This window comes from Dermacentor silvarum, chromosome 8 (genome assembly GCF_013339745.2).
Source record: "Dermacentor silvarum isolate Dsil-2018 chromosome 8, BIME_Dsil_1.4, whole genome shotgun sequence".
Taxonomy (NCBI): domain Eukaryota; kingdom Metazoa; phylum Arthropoda; class Arachnida; order Ixodida; family Ixodidae; genus Dermacentor; species Dermacentor silvarum.
In genome coordinates, this window is record NC_051161.1 from 116,509,434 (window position 1) to 116,530,342 (window position 20,909).

The 20,909-nt window shown below is 44.5% G+C and overlaps 1 protein-coding gene across 1 annotated transcript in view; it reads left to right on the forward strand.

The window, feature by feature from the left end:
• LOC119461632 (monocarboxylate transporter 10-like) overlaps nt 1–18,086 on the forward strand; it is a 291,751-nt gene extending 273,665 nt beyond the window's left edge. The window contains 4 exon segments of the mRNA XM_049671810.1: nt 1,514–1,654; nt 6,010–6,235; nt 13,938–14,044; nt 17,469–18,086. Of these exon segments, the coding sequence (XP_049527767.1) occupies nt 1,514–1,654; nt 6,010–6,235; nt 13,938–14,044; nt 17,469–17,558 (564 nt within the window). The 3' untranslated portion in view covers nt 17,559–18,086.
• Nucleotides 18,087–20,909: the final 2,823 nt, after the last annotated feature.

The following is a 20,909-nucleotide window of genomic DNA, read 5'->3' on the forward strand; positions in this document are numbered from 1 at the left end:
AAATCTGCAGCGTACAAACAACCTTTCTAGATGGCTTTCATAGATTATGAAAAGCCATTTGATTCAGTAGAGATATCAGCAGTCATAGAGGCATTGCGTAACCAAGGAGTACACGAGGCATACCTGAATATCTTGGCAAATATCTACAAGGATCCCACAGCTACCTTGGTTCTTCACAAGTAGAGTAAAAAGTTACCTATCAAGAAAGGGGTCAAACAAGCAGAGACGATCTCTCCAATGTTATTAACTGCATGCTTAGAAGAAGTATTCAAGCTCTTTGACCGGGAAGGCTTAGGAGTGAGGATCAAGGGCGAATATCTCAGCAACCTGCGATTGGCAGATGACATTGTCCTATTCAGCAACAATGAGGACAAATTACAGCAAATGATTGACGACCTCAGCCGAGAAAGTGTAAGAGTGGCGTTGAAAATTAATATGCAGAAGACAAACATAACGTTCAAGAGCCTGGCAAGGAAACAAGATTTCAGGATCGCCAGTCAGCCTCTACAGTCTGCAAAGGAGTACGTTTGTCTAGGTCAATTGCTCACAGGGGACCTTGATCATGAGAAAAATAATTGACAGAAAAATAAAACTGGGTTGGAATACATACGGCCGGCATTACCAGATCTTGACTGGGAGCTTACCACTGTCGTTGAAAAGAAATGTGTACAATCATTTCATTCTACCGGTGCTAACATAGGGGGTAGAAACTTGCAGTTCATGAGAGTGGCTTGTTGGGCTAGTTGGTACATGGTTATAATTGGAGAATGCCACCAAACTTGTAAGTAGAAAAATTCGAGGAGACATAGACAAAGTGACAGGAAGGTGGCTGGAAACTTGGAAGTTAACAGTCCGCATAAAGAGCGATGGAACGAAAAATGTTAGACCTATCGTTAAGAGACAGGAAGAGGTTGGTGTGGATCAGAGAGCAAACGGGGATAGCCGATATTCTAGTTGACATTAGGCGGAAAAAATGAGGCTGGGCAGGCCATGTAGTGCGTAGGATGGATAACCGGTGTACCATTAAAATTACAGAATTGATACAAAGAGAAGGGAAGCGTAGTCTGGGAGGGCAGAAATCTAGGTGGGGTGGTGAAGTTAGGAAATTTCCAGGCACAAGTTGGAATCAGCTAGCGCAAGACAAGAGTAATTGGATATCACAGGGAGAGTCCTTCGTCCTGCAGTGGACATGAATATAGACTGATGATGATGATGATGGTGGTGGTGGTGGTGATACAAGTCCGAGCTGCCAGCGCTATCGCGAGATTGACAGGGAAGATCTATAATAACCAGAATTCTCGACCTTTTTCCCACACGTTCACAAAACCGCAAGGATTCTTTCCGCTTGATCTGCGAGCTTGTTTGGCCCACGTAGATGACTATGTAAGCTCTGCTTATTTTAGCGTAGGAGAAAGACAATGGGGGCTTCAATTCGGTAGTCACAAATGTGGCGACCTGATGTAGTCGTGTGTGCCAATGAATGACATGGTAAGTCGATCTGCTTTTCCGGCAGGTCCAACACGTGGATGACGTGTTTCCCGACGCCAACGGCGAGACGCTCGTCACTTGCATGGGCATCACGTCCGGTCTGGGACGCGTCTTGTTTGGCAGGCTCGCCGACCTGCCCAGCGTTAGTCCCGTAGTTTTACAGCAGGTAAGTGCATTCTTTAGGTTTCATACAAGATATTATGGGGTTGTAAGAATATGCAGGAACCCCAAGCAGTGTCTCATGGGCCCGCCATTTGACATTGTTTTGTATGTTCGCTGGGCTTTTTTGTTTCGTTTTGGTTTTCTCCCGCACTTTTGGGATTGGTTGCGCTTTCTGTATATTTCATGTTCATTGAGAAAATAAAGACGAAAGTGGGGTTATATAAACGTACTATATTTCTGTGTATAGTAGCAAGAAACAATAAATATATTTTGCGAAACGTATAGCCCTGTAGGCTTTTTTGTTTTGTTCGTTAGCTTTAAAATGATGTAATTTTGCAAAGGTTCCATTCACGCGCCCGACACTTTTGTAATATTTAGAACTATTCGAACTCGTCATTAGTACGCTTACGATGTCCTCTTCAAGACGGTCTTTTTAGTATGCTGTCTGACCATAGAAAATACAGCCAAGTGATGTGACAAGCACTATCACCGCGACCTGGAGTCCACGGTCATACGTTCTTTAAATTGAAAACCAAACAAAGCCGTTAATTATTGTCAGCATGCGTTTTTCTTGCAGAGCATATAGCGCTGCCATTTGAGGAAATCTACTCTGGTTTGTAGATAGTTACACCTTGCTGGCAATGGTAAGCGTGGCAATTTTAAATATGATCTGTTTGTCTAAAATGTTCATTAAAATATATAAATATTCATTTAATGCCACTTGGTTGTCCCAGTAACACTAGTGGAGTGGCATAGGCCGTGTCTAATTTCAGCCGCAGGTTTGGAACAGAAAGCACAGGCTGCAGCGGCGGCAGTGTGAAATAAAAGTTATTTTGTGGAACTTGCTAGTCAGAAAAGTGAAACGGGGTAGGCGATGTGTCAGCCACGCGCGCGACCGCATGGCGATGGCAGCTGTGCAAGTGCCAGGCGTAAAGCCACATCCGGCGAGCCCCCCAAACGTTGGGCTACGTGTTTTGCACAGCGCTCTCCAGAGAGGCCACTTGTGTGTTCTGCCACGTGCCGCGATGTACGACTTTCGGTTTCCGCTCGTTGGAGGGCACGTGTGCGCTCCTCCGTACATCTCTTTATTTCCGTTCACGAAGTACGCACCTGCAGTCTCCCGAAAATAAGCAAAATATCCTGTGAATTTTATATGTGTTCCTCTGACACATTTTCTGACTGCAGTGCTCTGCAGAGGCCTATCTTTGAAACTTATGTAGAACGCCGGCTTGCTAGAGCATTTAATTACGATTTGACGTACAGGTGTAGCGAAAATATTCCAGGCCTAATATTGCTTGGTAAATTACCATACCCTAAAGACTAACAGTATTTTTTGTTACGTTCAACATGCGTCTAAATTAAAAATAAAGTGCAGATTAGTGATCATTAGTCAGGTGGGCAATATCGCACAATATTACTTGTCCACTGGTGCGACTAATCTTCCTCGTATAAAGCCGTTTATTTCGGGTGAAAAGTTGTTAAGAAGTGTCAGTTCGTCGATAGAACACGCCGTAGTTGCTATTCGTAACGTATAGAGCATTCCTGTCATATATTGCTACAGTCGTTCCACTATATCTGTGGTCGCAAAGCATCATTTCACAGTCAGAGAAAATGGTCAATGGCTGCGGGACAATTTCTCACCGATATACGTTCGCAAGTATAATAAAAGAGCGGTCTGTGACAAGTTACAACGCAAGTAGACCATAGCAAAGGACAGAGATTGAACAGAGCGGATTTTTACAGCGAAACTGTCCACCTCTACCAGCCAAGGAAATTTTCGTGTCGTTGGCGTAAGCATAAAACGCCAGGCTAAAAATTGAATACAAATGACATATCTCCTTTCTAATCAGGCATACAAGCATACAGCTCAGCACTCGTTTTCAAAAGAAAAAAACCACAAAACAAGCATCAAAACCACATGACGGATGATAAGGCGCCTGTGGACAACGGGAACACCCTCGGACGCGTTCCGGCAAAGATAAGGTTTGCAGATTTTCGAAAGCGGTTGACGTCATTCAAAACCCTCGTGTGAAGCACAAACCGTATAATGTATGCCAATGACGTCTCCGAATAATGTGAAACACCTTCCTTCTCCCGCGTGTGTTTCCCGGTAAAGATTACGGTTGCGTAAGCTACTCCGAGTGGAAAAGTAACCAACAGCACAGAAATCACGTTGTGACGTCACCATGGTGTGGCAACTAATTCAGTTCATTCCAGGCTACCAAGGGTAGACCAAGGAAAGTAAAGACGCCAGAAGAACAGCGTAAATATAAAGTCGTGAAGTAATAAAGGGTGTGGTTAAGTACAATTTACTTGTCTCTCATTTCACTCTTTGTAGAGCCATGTGTGTGAATTCAAGTGACGTCACAATGGGTAATCGTTGTGGGTATCGTTTACAGCTTCGCTGTACAATCACCTTCACAGCGTGGACTGGAGCCACCGTTTTTTTCCTTTCTTTTTCTTTCTTTCTTTATTTAATAGAACAGGTCCAATAGGGGGCCGAGGCTAAAGCAATATGGTCATCTGACGGGGCCCGTGCCTTTCTTATACGTGGATTTAGAAAAGCAGTTTCCGCTTGTCGTAGGTCGACAGAAAAGCAGTGCCTTCATGTACTACGTCTACCACGTTTAGTAAATTCCTGTTCAAGCAAAGAAGAAATAATTTACCATCACATCACATATATTCTTCTTTAAATGGTTTTACATATGAGTAGAAAGCAGAACATGCCATTGTGATGTAGCTTCAAGCGAAGAAATTGCACAGAAAACTGGAAAATTGGTTAAAAACAGTCACAATTATTCACGGAAAAAAGTTTTGCGACAACCACAGTGCAAAATTAACATTCCGACGACATGAAGGATTCATAATACAATCTATCATAAAAATAAAATATGAAATCATATGCTTTACACACATTCGCTTCCGAAGGCTCCAAGCAGTGCCAAGCACACGACCAGTGCACACTCCTTTGCGTGTCCTCCAGCAGCCCAAGTAGCACATGTCGTGAGAGCAGTAGCCCAGGAAATACTGGCTGCGTGCTACGGATCTCTGATAGTGTCAAGACCGTCTGACGCATACGTTAAGCAGTGCCAGTTTGACACGTTGGACAGTAATTTGAGCAAGGTATATGGGTCCACAGAGAAAGTGTTCTTTCATAGGCCTGTCTTTCTTTCATCGTAGTAAAGACACCTTTCCACACATTCCCCTTTATGAAGAAAAAGACAATGCTGCTTTATATTAATGAACGGCTGCACTCTCTCCGTGTTAAATAATCATTTGTGAAAGCCTAAGTTAATAGCATCCCTGTTAAACCTATTACTTGCTTGTAAACGCATTGTCTGCGGCCCATAGTTGATTCAATTTCGGATTCGGAATTTCCTAGCCAGTATTACTTTTAGAAAGCTCACTCTAGAGCTTACACTTCTCTATATGCTGCGCGAGCCTGAAATAAGATATTTGGTTTGAATTCACGTTGTTGTACTTGGTAATAAAAGCGATTTGTGTTTCGTTTTCTGACGTCACCGTAATAGTTTTGAGATATACGTAATATTCTTTCTTTTGTAATCGTATCAGCTTTTGAATGCTCGTGTGTGTTGTTGTCTACCGTACTAACATAGTATAGCTTAGCTTGGAGTAGAATAATGAGTGGAACAAGTTTATTTTTAACCATGTTGGTATGTATTGTTGTATTCTATGTAAACACAAGTAGCACATGTGGGTTTATTGGCCAGTTGTCTTCACCCAAAAAGGTCACGTGCTCGTGACGCCTGCGGCAGAAAAGATTTTCCACATCTTCCGCCTAGGTTTGTCAGTGGTGGCGCAGGCTAACACTCCCAGGGTTAGCTCTTGTTGTAAAACATAAATACCCCCGAAAGCGGATGGGAAAACGGCGCGGCGGTAGCTAAATGGCAAGAGCATTGCGGGCGTAACGCGAAGACGTGGGATCGTTCCCCACCTGCGGCAAGTAGTTTTTTTTTTCATGCACTTTCATTTCCGTTAATTTATCATTTCTCTAATTCAATTCGTAAGTGCAAATATTTTCCGTATGTTGTCTTTGGCGTTTGTTTGTTGGCTTCCTATTACTGAGCGTATGTTATAATTGATGTTTGCTCAAAAAAAGTGATAGCTCTATTGTATAAGACAGTTTCGAAAACCTAAGAGGGAGAGGGGCATAATAAGTGAAGAGAAGAGAGTTATTCCAACTGCGCGAGATTTTTCACCTAGTTTCGCGGCTCAGAATAGGAACCCACCTTTCATTACCTACTTGCAGTGTCGTCTACGACGCAGATTGTTTTAAGGAGTGCCCAAAATTGGTATCGTCATTGCTGGAATGTCACACCTTCTGTCCCGATGTTCTAGGTGTCGTTCATGGCCATGGGCCTGTTGACGCTCTCGATAGCCGCAGCGCACACCTACGTGTCCCTGGTGCTGGTCTGCCTCCTGCTGGGGCTCTGCGACGGCTGCTTCATCTCGCTCATCGGACCAGCGGCACAGAGGCTGACCGGGACCCGCGGTGCATCGCAGGCCATCGGCTTCCTGCTGGGACTCTGCTCCGTGCCGCTCACTGCCGGGCCCCCCGCTGCCGGTGCGTTATGACAAGCAGAATGTCTTATGTCGACTAGCACAATATATATCTTTAGGCGAAGCAAAGATACCAAAGGAGAACAAGGCAACTCCTTCCCTCAGTTCAGAGCCAAAGGCTCGTTGAAAAAGCTTGTCTTTTGCAAGGAAACAGCGGCCCTTATTAGTATGATATACCGGGTGTTCCTTGTTTTTTTAACTGAAAAGAAGTTTTTAAATAAAGTTGCCTATGGCCAATGACCCAGTTTACAATCAGGAACAGGATTGTTCGAAGAGGCGGACATTATTTGCACGGGAAAACGAAACGCATAATTGGCAATGTAGAATAATTTCATTAGGTTTTAATCAAATCTCTTGGCGGCATATAGGGCAATTCGAAAAATGCAGCCAGTGCGATTCTGGAGTTGACATCATTTTAGACATACGTGACGTCAGAGTTGAAGCCAAATGCACCGTTCTACCTACGTTTTCAACAGACGCCATTGTATGTAAAACATAAATAAATAAATAAATAAATAAATAAATAAATAAATAAATAAATAAATAAATAAATAAATAAATAAATAAATAAATAAAAATTTCCGGATTTTACATCCTGAAACTGGCAAAGGGGGTCATGAGTTATGCCGTATAGTAGAGCTTCGGATTAATTTTCACCGCCTATAGTTCCTTAACGTGCAACGAGTACAAGGTACTTGAGCGTTTTGGAGTTCCTCCTCTATCTGAAGGCAGGCCCCGCCGCAGGAGTTCAACCCACGAGCTCAGGCTAAGCAGCGCGACATTACAACAACTCCGCTACCACGACCGTTTAATGTATTGCAGCACAAAAATATAATTTGATCGCACCCACACTGGAAATCAGTATCTCGAAACTTGTGTCATCCTCAGAATTTCTTTCATGTGGATACGCCCTGTGGATTCGGCTACAATTGTTTAGTTCTGATATGCGCTGTAAAGTGAATAGTTATTTCTTTGTTAGTGAAATTTCCGTTGTTATGCAATTAGGCAATTTTTTTCATAGTACAAATATTGCCGGTTTCTTCGAGCAAACCTTGTCAAAAAATTTGAGGTGTGCTAGCTACCACAGACAACTTTTTTTTTTGGCCAGACCACCTGATATACAGCCGCCTTTCCACGAAGCACCCGCCATGGTTGCTCAGTGGCTATGGTGTTGGGCTGCTGAGCAGGAGGTCGCGGGATCGAATCCCGGCCACGGCAGCCGCACTTCGATGCGGGCGAAATGCGAAAACACCCGTGTACTTAGATTTAGGTGCAAGTTAAAGAACCCCAGGTGGTCCACACTTCCGGAGTCCCCCACTACGGCATGCCTCATAATCAGATCGTGGTTTTGGCACGTAAAACCTCATAATTTAAGTTTAATCTTTCCACGAAGCAAAGAAAACAGAGGTCGGGTTGTAAAACGTGTAAACGAGGATGCTGAAGAGAGGTGGCTATGCGTCGTAGGTCATTTTCCATGTGACGCCGAACACGCAGGCGGGTTCATTTGCGATCACTGACGTTAAAGAGTATTTGACACGGTCACTCTTTTTGGTCACTAGGTAGTAACAAATAGCCCTTTTGTTGCGAGATAACTTAAAGGCACACAAGAGAGAAACACCAAATCAATTTAGACTAAGAAACTGCCCTTTCTATGTTCTATTTCTATTTCCATTTTCGTCAGTTTCACTGTAGTAGATTGCAAGGAGAGAACGAAGATCAAACTTATCTTTTTTTTTCAAATTTCGCGCCGAACTATTTGGTTGGTCGTGACTTAGTTAAATTTCTCGAAACTTGCTATGTTAGGTCTCTAACTCTTTTCGAAAGGATTGTAGTCGATCTTTAATACTGAAAATTCAACTTAGGATCATGCAACCGGTGCCGTCAAAATCCTCGTCGTCAGGGCGAGATGTTGCGGGAAGTTAAAGTGCCGAACTGTCGAGCAACCTCACTACTACCGCCTTCGTCCTGTCAGCTAGCACCTGTCTGCTAATGACGACGTCTTCGGTAAAGCTGGACTCAAACTAAATTAGTACAAGTCTTACCTCGGGCGTCGACAGATTACAGTGCGGGGCCATCTTGTTGACGCTTCCGGTATACGCTGTACCTAACCCAGAAAAAAATGCGCTGTGAATTATGTTTTTGGGCCCAAGTCGGCCAAAGATGTCCGGAATTTTTGGGGACGGCGTTCCTACTTCCTATGGTTCGTAAAAGATTTTGCAGCAATCGCATGCCTGCTTACTGATCAACTGGAAAAAGACGTGCCTTTTGCATAAGGTCCGCCTCAAGCTGCCAATTTTTCTGAGTTCACCATCATGAGTTTTTCTGAGTTCACCGATGCCCGTTGACGCGGAATTGGTGCCGGCTTAGCGCAACGCCAACGTTGACACGACCGTATTTTTACACATGCTAGCCTTTTCCTCACAGCCGCAGAGCGCAATTATTCGATTGCGAAGCGTTAATGTCTTGCTCTCGTCGGTGCAGTTTCCAAATTCCGGCCACATTTATGCGGCATACCCTTCTCCGTAATACCAGATTATTACGTGCTCTGCTGGCTTTCGTCATTCAGGGATCGTTCGGGCCGTATTTGTCACAGGGATTTGCTTTAGCAAAAATATTCATATAAGGCTGTTACAAATCCGGCCACTTGCATCAAGACGCAGATTGTTTATCTCTTCACCCTGTGAATGAACTACCGGCCGTTACCACCGAAACTGACGTCGAAACGTGCATTTTTTTCTTCAGATTTTCAAGTGTTCCACATCGCCGACGAGCAACGCCGTGACACATCTTTGCACGCCCTGATTGAGTGCCTCGTAGCTTCACCTTCAGAAGCACCCCTTCTCTTTTCCTACCCCAAAGATGGTGTATTTTACCACCACAACGTTCACCCCGATGGTTCTGCCCTCACCCTCGTCGTTCCGATACACCTCCGCTCGACTGTTCAGCACGAACTCCATGATGCCTCAACTGCTGGCCATCTCGGCTAACCTCCCTGTATTTCCACCTATTCCTCTCGGCGTCCCTCAATTATACGAATCCGCCGACGATTCTCTTGACCTGGCGTCGCCTGCTCCCTACGAAAATACGTTGCCCCGTGTGAGCAATGCCAGCGCCGAAAAACACCTTTGGCCCTAATTTCAGGGCACTCTCAACCACTCGACATCCCGTCAGATCAGTTCTTTCACGTTGGCTTGATCTTACTCGGCCATTTTCGTGTGTCAACATCTGGCAACAAGTGGGTTGCTGTGGCTGCACATTACGCCACGTGCTATGCGATAACCCAAGCACTACCAACAAGCTGTGACACATGTGTTGCTGATTGTCTACTTCGCGACGTTATTTCGCAACATGCTCTGCAGCCTCACGCAACTGCCCAATGACCGTGGCCGTTGAATTATTTTGAAGAGTCATCGCCGACATCCTACAGTCCTGTACAACGCTCCATAAGCTCGCCATCCTGAAAATTCACAAGAAATTGTCTTACGGACCATTTCCACGCAGCCTGCTCTTCGGCGGAACGCACCACGCGCGGCCTTCCCATCCCGGAGCCGAAACTGATCTGAGACGACGGAATCCCGGCGCAGCGCGCGCCAACCCCCTTTACTTCCCTTTCGCACACAAATCTTTGCGCCAGGACACAGCTGGTTGTTCCCAGTTCTTTTTTCGACCGAGAATCAACATTCAACTAGACACGTTCCTTCCATCCGGAACTACATCGGTCAGCGAATATGCACAAGGCACCACCACCCGGACTGCGCAAGCTCGGCAGGTTGCCAGCACTCGTGTTTTGACCTCCCAACAGATCCAGCAGCGTCTGTACCTTGGTCGACACAAAGACATGCATTTATCGCCCCAGTCGCTTGTACTACTGTGGTCCCCATCTCGACACGTTCGGGTCTCGGAAAAGCTGCTGTCTCGGTACACGAGTCCATAACACGTAGTTTGTGCCGTCACTCCCGTGACATATGATGCCGTCCTCACCGCTCCCACTAACTCATTTGCACCATAGTCCAGTCATGTTGTGCATGTCAAACACCTCAAACGTTATCACTCAGCCTCTGCTACAGACATTTAGACACGCCGGGATGACTCTTCTACAGCCGGGGATAACGCTACGTGCGTTCGTCTCTAGAAACATGTGCATGATTACCTGACGAATAACTGACCACCTGGCTCGAACCTTTTCAACTCGTTTGGTCAGCGCTTGCTTTATTTTATAAATACATGGTGCGTTTTCAGCAGCAGCAAATTTTTTCAAGCGACGCTTGTATTGGTTCACAAGTTTCGGTGGTGTTGTAGTCACGCAAAAACTTACGTGTGGCACATACACCGCATTGATTATGCGGGTATGAGCAAGGGATATGCGGGTATGAGCCAGGGACAAGAAAGAAGTATAGAAGGAACGAAAGAAACAAAGAATGAAAGAAAGTGTAATTGCGAGGAAAGCTGTGCCGGTGTCGGATCACGTGACGCGCACGACCATACAAGGTCGTTTGGTGTGTCGCGGGGAGGGAAAGGGAAGGAAAGGGGGTTGGCGCGTACTCCGCAGCGCTTCCGTCACCTCAGATCAGTTTCGGCGCCCGGATAGGAAGGCCACGCGCGGTGCGTTCCGCCCAGGAGCAGGCTGCGTTTGAGCAACGGTGCCATGAACTTGCTCGGGAAAGGGATACCTAGCGTGAGGGGTTCCGAAGCCCAGGGGGAACGTCAGGGTCGTCTTTCCCACCAGGAACCCAACAACGGTGATGCACGCCTCGACAACGCTAGCGCCAACTTCCCCGCTGCAACGGCCAGGTTTCAACGCGAGTTTGTGAACTAGAACTTCGGAGCCAGCTGCAGTGCCTGTGATCGGTTGTGGTTCGAGCACAACGTGGTACTCGTCAGTGGAATTCGTTCCGAGGAACACCGAAGAAACACACGACAAGCTTCGCTTACCCCCATTTCCTCGACAGGGGAGGAGCTGCTAATTTAAAAAAAATTGCCTGTAGCAGAAAGCGCAATTCTAACCTCTGATCTAAATTACTCAGTTGGGCGGTTAGTACCAGCTGTGATGTTAATTACGAGCTCGCTTTGAAGGAACGCCAAATGTAAAACCTAGGCGACGCGACACTTATCTGAAACTCAGAAAATCTATGAAAAAGAGGTGTCGCGGATTTCTTGCCTACCTTAAGGGGAGCATTGCACACGGAACGTAGCCGGCGTTCGCACTGCGGTTACAGGCAGTGTTAAGAACTTTTCAGTCCATTGTTGTCTGATAGATATTCGATGGTCCGTTTGCATTATGACACTCGTCAATGTTCGGTAGGAACCGTATGTTTTGATGAATAAGCTGTTCGCGAATTTTCTCACGTGAAGCACGCCCTTCCGACCGAAAGCTTAACCTTATTGGTTGAAACACAAAGCACAAAGAGCGATGGAACGAGAAGTGGTAGACCTAACTTTAAGAGACAGGAAGAGAGTGGTGTGGATAAGAGAGCAAAAGGAGGTAGCCGATATTCTAGTTCACATTAGGAGAAAAATAATGGTGCTGGGCAGGCCATGTAATGAGTAGGTTGGATAACCGGTGGACCATTAGAGTTACAGAATGGATACCAAGAGAAGGAAAGTACAGTCGATGACGCCAGAAAACTAGGTGGGGTGATGAAGTTAGAAAATTTGCAGGTGCAAATTGGAATCGGCTAGCGCAAGACAGCTAGTACACAGAATCGGCTAGCGCAGGACATCAATATAGGCTGATGATGATTCGTTGATACTATGGCGGGAAAGAATGTCACATGTTGAAAACCCGCGGTGTGGATGCTATTTAAATTTTTTGTCATAAAGGAACCTTATGGAAAATTTAGAACTGTAATGGTTTGGGCTAGTTCTTTTTCCATGAGGCTGTGTGGTGCAGCGCTAAGCTGCACCACACAGCTGCACCATCCTGCTTGACGCGGAACCACACAGCCTTATGGAAAAGTTAAGGATAATGGTGTGCTTAAAATTTACGGCAATTTGTTACTGTAACTTTGCGTAATTACGTTTTAGTGTATTTAGGAGGATCATATTTATATTGATAGTGATATTTCAGTTTCTGAAAGTAGCTTTCTTTCAGGAATTTCCACTGACACGCAACGCAATTAAGATAACGCATACATCTCTTAAACTTGTCGCATTTATAAAGTTCTACTCATAGCCCAGGAAAAGGCAAGTGACAGGTGACACAAACGAGACTATGCGCGATCGTCTTGTCCATGTCGCCTTGTTTCTCATTGTATTATCAGCTTGTAATGGATACTGTCTCTTTCTCCATTAAGAATTCCTTCAATGGATACAGTAGACTGTCAGCTAAACCTTGAGTAATTGTGTGTAATATTCAGGCTGATATAGTATATTCTAGACTGCACTTGTAGCTGCCAGACAGACTTTCGGTGGTGCTGAGGTTCAGCCGACAGAATTGTTGAGCATACTCATGCCGTTATCGCATCAGCCCGCCACAGCCTGGCCAAATAAATGCTGAGTAATTTTCTAATCTTTCCATGAAAAAAATTAGCTTGAAATGTAAACGCGAAGCGATGTGTGCGAAAACTGATATGCCTTTGCCGGCAATCTGTGCCAGCAAACACAGTATTTTGAAGACTTTCACAACAATTGTCGGCCTTGTCACTGTTTGTTGCCCCGTCTGTTTTCTATTATCTAGTTGCAAATTGATCGCAAACAAAGTTGTGGAATAAAAATTAGGTCGAATCGCCACAATGATGCTCAGTATTTGTGACTAGAGTTCCTAAGTTTTATAAAGCCAAAGTACCGTTAAAAAGTTGGGACCATCAATTATTGCATCAAATAACTATCCCTTCATGGATCATGTCATTTTCTTTCATGCCGAGAAGAGAGCTTTCCAGTGCACTTGTATACTGACGTTCTTTTACTCTATACTTCTCGTTATCGTGCTCTTTCTGAACGGTTGCTGTATTAGCGCTTGCATCCGTTTACGCTAACCAATAAAAAAACTGTAATTATCGTGTCTTTCAGACTGATTCATCGAAGACCATCACTAAAAGCTTACCGAACAATAAGTAAGAATACACTCGGAATCAGAACCACAGGAAGGGATTTTGTTGCATGTCGCCTTATGTGAATAGAATAATTAAGGCTCCTAAACGACAAACCTGCAAAATTAGCGACTTCACTTGCATTCAGTAAAGATTGTTATCATAAGGAAGGTACTAGTAGTCGTCTCCTATCAGTAAGTGGGATGAAATTTTTTAAAATGCGGTATGAAATGTTCGGCACCAGCAAAGTGCGAGCTCCTCGCATCATGGAAGTGGTGCAATGAGATGTCAAAAACTGCGGATAAACAACCCAGTACACTAAGCTTTCTGTTCATTGGAGCTGCTAATCGTTGACCGGCTATTATACTTAATGTTATTTCATTAGGGCCAGAACGTTAATAGCCAGCGCGGCTGCTCGGCATTACCTAAAGGATCAGTTGCCGTCCGCAGTGCGATCTAAAATCTCGGAGACGGTGTGCTAGTGCTTTCATGGTATCCGTACACCACCAGACTCACGCGTCATCTGTTTAAGTGGTATAAAGAAGAAATACTCCTTAACTAAAACTATTTTAAACAAAGTGAACTATCGTTGAAGCTCGTCTTTAAGAAAAAAAACACACAATAATGCAACAGTCTGGGGCTACATTTAAAACATTTTTCTTTTTTGTGTCTCCGTAGGAATTCTGTACGACCAAAGAGGAAACTACAACCTCGCATTCCTGCTTGCTGGCGTGCCTCCAATTGTGGCATCGATTCTCATGTGTGCCATACATTTGATAAAAACGGTGAGTGACATCTTCCAACAACTGACGTCATTGTCTTTCCATTCTGCTCTCTCTGACCCGCACGATTGCTTCTTGTATTGTTCGTCGATGCTAACAGTTTTCCGTACTCCTACTTCTTTGTTATAGCTTCTGTTTTATGATTTGTTCTGACGACTATGACCTAATGCTGTACATGTTCGAGTCCACGCGGCAATAGTTACTCTAAACCGATTTAATATTGTGTTTCTTGTTTCTTGCAAGATGATAAGGTGAATGATGAGGTGGAAGTGAACTTGGGCACTTATCTGAAGGTAGCCTGAAGGTACAGGAGACGACTACAAAAGTACCTATGCAAAAGAAGGCTTGGTAGTTGAAGTGTTTGTACTATACTCTTGCATCATGGTACTTAATGAGTATGCCAGCTTTTCAGTTTATGCATATGCCAGCAGATGTTTGCTTCCGCAAATCTCACTTAGATAATAGGTCTCTAGTATGAAAAATAGACTGCTACGGATCTGGGTACCCTGAAGACTCCTCGCTAAGAATAATATAATTTCAAACGAAGGCGTATAAATCAAATAACTGGCACAACATTTTATTATAAATCATTAGGCACCTATACAAGCATGTCCCAAATAAAATCTACGCATACGAAGTACCCAGTTGAACTTATGCCTCGACTTTAAACATACACAACAGCCATGGCGCAAACTAAGCTAGAACATGAACAGTACAAGCACCAAAGTAAACGCTCCAACACAGGCTATACATTCTGCTGCAAAGATGAGCTTTAGGCACAAGACAAATTCCTACATTATGATTCTAAAATGAGCTTGTCAGTGAACAGCAAAGCCTATACCAGCAAGGCAATGAAATTTAAAAGTGCTGCGTCGTTTCACTGTATGTTGCCAATTGTGAATTGTGTCTAGTGTACGCCTTAGGTTATCTTGATGCTGACAGCACCCAAAGCAATACAATATACTTGCGTATATATGTGTTCCGCCCCAACGTTACAGCTTTGCTACCTGTCATAACAACTTCATAGCTGTATTGCAGCGTTGTCATTCGGGTTACTGTAGTATGCCATATGCTTACAGCCTTGCGAACGAATACCAACCACGGCGACGGCCAAGTGAAGAACGCTCACTTTTCTGAACTGTTTTCGTGTTCTTGCCGCTGTGCGCTATAACAATGAACATAATATTGTATATTTATAGTGGTGACAAAAAAGAACACGAAATAAATTCTAATCACCTAGCTGAAATAACACTAAACATTTCTATTGTCTCGAGTGTGAAACTCACCAACCACGAAGTCCGGTTATGGCATCAGTAGAAACGCCCTTGTAACTGTGGAAAGTGAAAGGTTTTACTAATACCGCAATTACACGTATTTCCGCTGCATAAAAGATAAATAACAGACTTTCGAACAATTCACGCTTAAGATTGTTACAGCTGAAATATTTCGAATAATACCGAACGGCGTACGTTATTTAAGTGGAAATGCGGCAATTCGGACAATAATGCTTTGTTTTCTTCGAACAAAGTTTCATGCTCACTAATACTGCACTTCCAACTGAAGTGATTAGATGAAAATCTTGATAAGCAGATATTGAATTTGCAAATTTGGTCAAACTACTTACATAGCCTTGAAACAAGGCTTGCCAAGCAATGACCGAAATGCGGGGCATACAGTGCTCGGTTGGCTGGCGGACATATACTATCTCGTCAAAAGACATGACATTCCCAGCAGAAGATATCCCAGCAGAAGATATGGCATTCATGAAAATGGTAGAAGGAAAAGTATAACACGCCATTAAAATGCACTTGAGAATTAAAAAAATCAATTTCTTTTCTTTTTAAGTGCTTAGCAGATATTTGTGTTCCACGACATATTTAGACATACCACACTAATTATTCCAAAAATGTGCCATTTCGCGACAGGAGCACACCGTGAAAGAACCGCGCAAAATCAAAGAACTTCCTTGCGCCAAATATAAACAAGCAAAGAATACTGCCCAAAGGTATTGAAACCATGGGGGCCTAGCAGAACTAAGGCTTTGACTTGGGTGAGTTCGATGTTGTGCGACGTAAATTTGGGCGGCATTACCTTCCTCAATTATGTTATACGGTGTTCATTAAACACAATAAAGGAAACGGAAAAGAGAATAAATTTGGCGAATTGTGCATAAGATCTCTTGGTCCTTATTGCGGTGGCACAGAAAATCACAGACCAGAAGCAAGCAGCAGACAGAAATATTAAAATAAAAATTTGCCCTTGCGCATCAATATAAAATCCTGATCGATTTTTTTCAGGCAGGTGCTTTCTTTTTTTCAATGCGCTGAAGAATTCGTAGGGGTAATTATTACTGAGTACAATTTTCCTGTGAATCGTACGGAAGACATACGTAAATAATACTCAGCCCGCACTGATCCTGCGCAAATATTATGAAGAACACGGGGAATATTGAGAAATATGGAAAATTGGAGGTCGTAGTGTTTTCCATATATTTCTTTGTTATAATTAGAAGGTGATAACTCTTTATTATAACTTACCTAAATGCATATGATCACATATGATACGCTACACTGCTCTTATCAGCCGGAGGTTTGGCACACCAGCGACCTTTACTTTTTAGTGGGGCAGGCCCTACGTGGCTACCATGGCTACCAAACAATCAGTAAGTGCCCTGACAGAAGGCAGCTCTGGGCGTATGGTATGGTATGATAAAACTGCAATAAGGTCCCTACGAACGCGCGTCAGCACGCAGCGGGCCGCTCCCACGTCGGTACAGAAAGGCCGAGCCTCTCGGCTGCGTCGCGGACCCGATGGTCCCATAGCTGTCGCCATAGAAATATGTGCCATGATCATGCGGTCATTTCAATCTGTCGTGTGGAGTAGAGCGCACCATGCGCGGTAATAGTGCGAAGCGTTTCTTACAAGACCATTTCGCGGGCAGGGTATCTCGCAGCTTATGTGGGTCGATCCCGGTGATAGTGTAGCCTGTATTGGCGTTTTCGTGGACTGATGCCTGTGATAGGGCAGTCGAAAATTATGTGCCGCTGGGCCGACTGGGTGTGCGCACTGGGTATTTGCACTTGCTATGTGCACTGAGCACTTGCCAGTGAGTATGTGCCACTGGTTATGTGCTCCTGGGTATGTGCCATTAGGCTTTAGTTTGCTTTCAGTCTTCTATCTTGCTATTGCAGACATTCTATCTTACTTGTAATAAATACAAATACCATAGCATATAATGTCTACGTAACAATTCGCCACAAAACATTTAGATTATTTGTACAGCGGTTCCCTACCAATAAGGAATGCTTTGCATTACTTAGACGTGAATTAGAGTTGAGTCAGCCATTTTTCTTTACAAAATGCGAGGTCTCAACGTTCCCTCCGTACTACATAGTTTAGTCATCTCATTACGGTTTTCTGTTTCCAGGACCCCGACGAGCAGCACGACGTTCGGCCAAAGGAAAGCGACATCCTCGGAACGAGGCGGCTCAGTGCGCTCGTGGCTTCGGAGCCGTGAACAGAGTATAGCGAGAGCGGCGCTATACGTCAACAGTATCCTTGCCGCGCATATAGGCAGAATGACATGCGACGGTGACAGAAGGAGACAAATGAAGAGCCAGCGACAATACCGCTGCTGAACGGAGAGTTCAATACTAGAACTGTGAGAGCGTGAACACGAACAGGGTAACTTTTCCATCCATTTGTGCCGCGACGGAAACAATCAAAATGGCGATTGCTGCTAAACGCTGTGCAGTTCCATCTGCTCTTGTGGGCAAAGGCTGGACAGCTCACGGGCAGAAGGACGGGAAGATTTCGAGGTTGTCAGAAGTGGATCCACACAGCCAAGCCGTCAGGACAGCAAGGCCAAGTGTCGACAGTTTTCTTTTGTGTTGTTTTTTATTACCGCAGATAACATTGCGTTATTTCAACCTTTCTGTGACTTGTCTCATGGGACAGTCAAAAATTCGAAAGGTTGTGAAATGTTTGTGTTTCTTCTCCGTTATTCATAAAAAAGAGACACATCAGAAACGCATTTTTCTCTTTCTTCTAATTTGTATGCATGATAATAAGGGGAAATATCGCCCTTATTTGGAAACAGAAATATTGAAAAACTGAGGGTGTCGAATGCGTTGACATCACTATCGACTTTCTTGGCTGGCGGGACTAAGAAAATTATCTTAGTAGTCCTAGTGCCTACTCAGATTGTCCGGTTTTCATAGCTGTTTAACCAGAGAACATCACCAGCAGCGCCCGCAACACTTAGTGTGCATATCGCGCTCAGTGTACCCGGTTTTCTGGCGGGGAGATCCCTGAGGTATCCTTTAACTGACACAGTACAAAAGTAGGAAATTTATTGTGGAAAAAGGAACACGTTTTCAGTAATTCTTCTTCCCCAGGATTATCAACCGTCTGTAGTACACCTGCCTACAGATTTCTTCGGCGAGTGCCAACGAGAACAGTCTCTGCGAACCAATGCTCTCGGCCACATGACTGGCTTGAAATGAATACCACTGGTGGTCCGTAGTTTCTCTAAAACAAGCTCCACATTACATTTCCTTAACTATGTTCCAGCTAAGGCCTCACTGGGCTTTGTAACTTATCGGTAATTATCATTTGTACATCCTAACCAAATCATAAAGCGAAGCAAATTAATGTGCAAAGGAAAGTAAATGTGTGAAGTGACATAGTAAATAGGATCATTACTGGAGGTCCAGCTATAACTTCACGCCAGGACTCGCAAAATATACAGCGAACTAGAACGCAAGATTGGGTGTTACTTCGCTGTAGAATGTAAGCTTGCACACACACACACACACACATGTATATATATATATATATATATATATATATATATATAAGCTGTAGTGTTCATCACATGTCCACTGGAGGACGGAGGCCTCTCTCAGCGATGTGAAATCACACCTATCTGACGCTGATTGCAAAGTGCGCCTCGAAATTTCTTAATTTCATGACGCCGCCTAATTTTCTGCTGTTCTCAAGCGCGCCTCCCTTCCCTTGGAACCCATTCTGTCAATCTAGTGATGAACCCGTTATCTGCCCTACGCATTAAATGCCCAGCTGCATTCTTTCCCTTAATATCCCCGAGAATAAAGGGTAACCCGTTTGCTCTTTGATTCACACCGCTCTCTCTTAACGTTACGCCAGCATTTTTCGTTATATCACTCTTTGCGCGGTGCTTCTGTGTTAACCTCCACATTTCTGCCCCGTATGTTAGCCCTGGTAGAATGCAATAATTGTACACTTTTGTTTTCAACGACAGTGGTAAGCTTCCAGTCCGGATTTTGCTAATAACTGCCGTATGCGCTGCAACCTATTTGGTTTCTTCAGTAAATTGCTTTCTCATAATCAGGGTCCCCTGTGAGTAACTGACCAAGAGGATTTACTGTACTGAATGTCAACTGTTGGTGATTGTGCGTCAGATGCAATAGCAAAATGTTCCTCCACTGCCGTCGGCACAGTATCTCATCTGTTGCATAGGCACTAGCTGCAGGTTTGGAGCAGAATGAAGAAATAGTGATGGGCACTGATTTATTATAACAAAAGGCATCTACATAAAGGCAGAAACCAGCTTCCTTGCAGTAAAAATATCGACAAGGTGAGGCTGTGCCTGCCCGTTGAAGTCATTGACTACTTGACCTAGATATAAGGCACTTCAGCAACAACTTGGGAAACACTGCCGGTTACAATTGCTAGGTTGCTCTTTATCACCGATAGTCTCAAAGCACAACAAGACGGCGTTTGCGGTTCACTTTAAAGCAATATCCTTGTTTTCGAGCTTGCTTAGTTCAGAGAAGGAACCCGCCTCCATGACTCAGTGGCTATGGCATTCTACTGCTGTATACGAGGCCGAGGGTCCGATGCCCTGCCCCGGTGGCCGCATTTCAATTAATATCAATAGAACGCACGTGTACGTAGATTTAGGTGCGCGTTAACAAAACTTTCAACCATCACAATTAATCCGGAGCCCTGATTATGACGTCCTTCGTAACCACTTGTGCAGTTTGGAGACCTTAAACTAACTCTTAGCTTAAAATTTCTTCACTCAGAGTACTTCCCTTATAATTATCGTCTTTCTGGCAGGATGGCCAAATCTCCCGAGGGGAAGACGCTGCCTCGAATTCCCAGCTAGCAGTCCACAAGGCTGGCTATGTGCTCTTCCTCTTTTACATGCATAACGATGTCACTTTAACTGTCTGCTATTTCGGAAGCTTGTGTAGTGCTGGATCCCTTCACAAATGATGTTAAATGCTTTTGCATAGTATATACTCCTCTACAGTCTTCAGATAATGCAGAAGCAGCGTGGTCAGTGTTCAGTGGAGTCCATAAGAGCCATACGTTCCTCGGCAACACTCTTTCTTGACTTCAGTGGCAGCTATAGCTGTGGGCTACACTCCCATTTTTCTAGATATTCCTAAAAATGCATGTGAAACACTCGAATACATTTAACAGCGGAGCGGCCGGAGGTTGTCCCATATAGCGTAGACCAGAAACTGTGCCTGGCGATAACTCCAACGCGCGTTGCCTAGGAACCACTTGGCACAGCTGCGCCTCGCTTCACCGCAGCTCCGCACCAGCGCGCTGGGTTGTTACGACCACGCACGTGCTCCATCTTGCCATAACGTCACTTTGCGTCGCCTAGCAACTATATGTGCGTCGCTTCGCCTAGACAGGTCAACGCTTCACCAGGCCGCCTCTTGAAGCGCGTCATGCGGCCAAGCAAGAATGCACGTCTGCGGCGAGTCGATCCGGAATACCATGACGAAACTGCAGCCGAGAAGAGGCGTCATCGAGCCGAAGGTCCCGAGTTTCGAGAAGGAGAACGCGAGAGTTTGCGTTTCAGTATCCG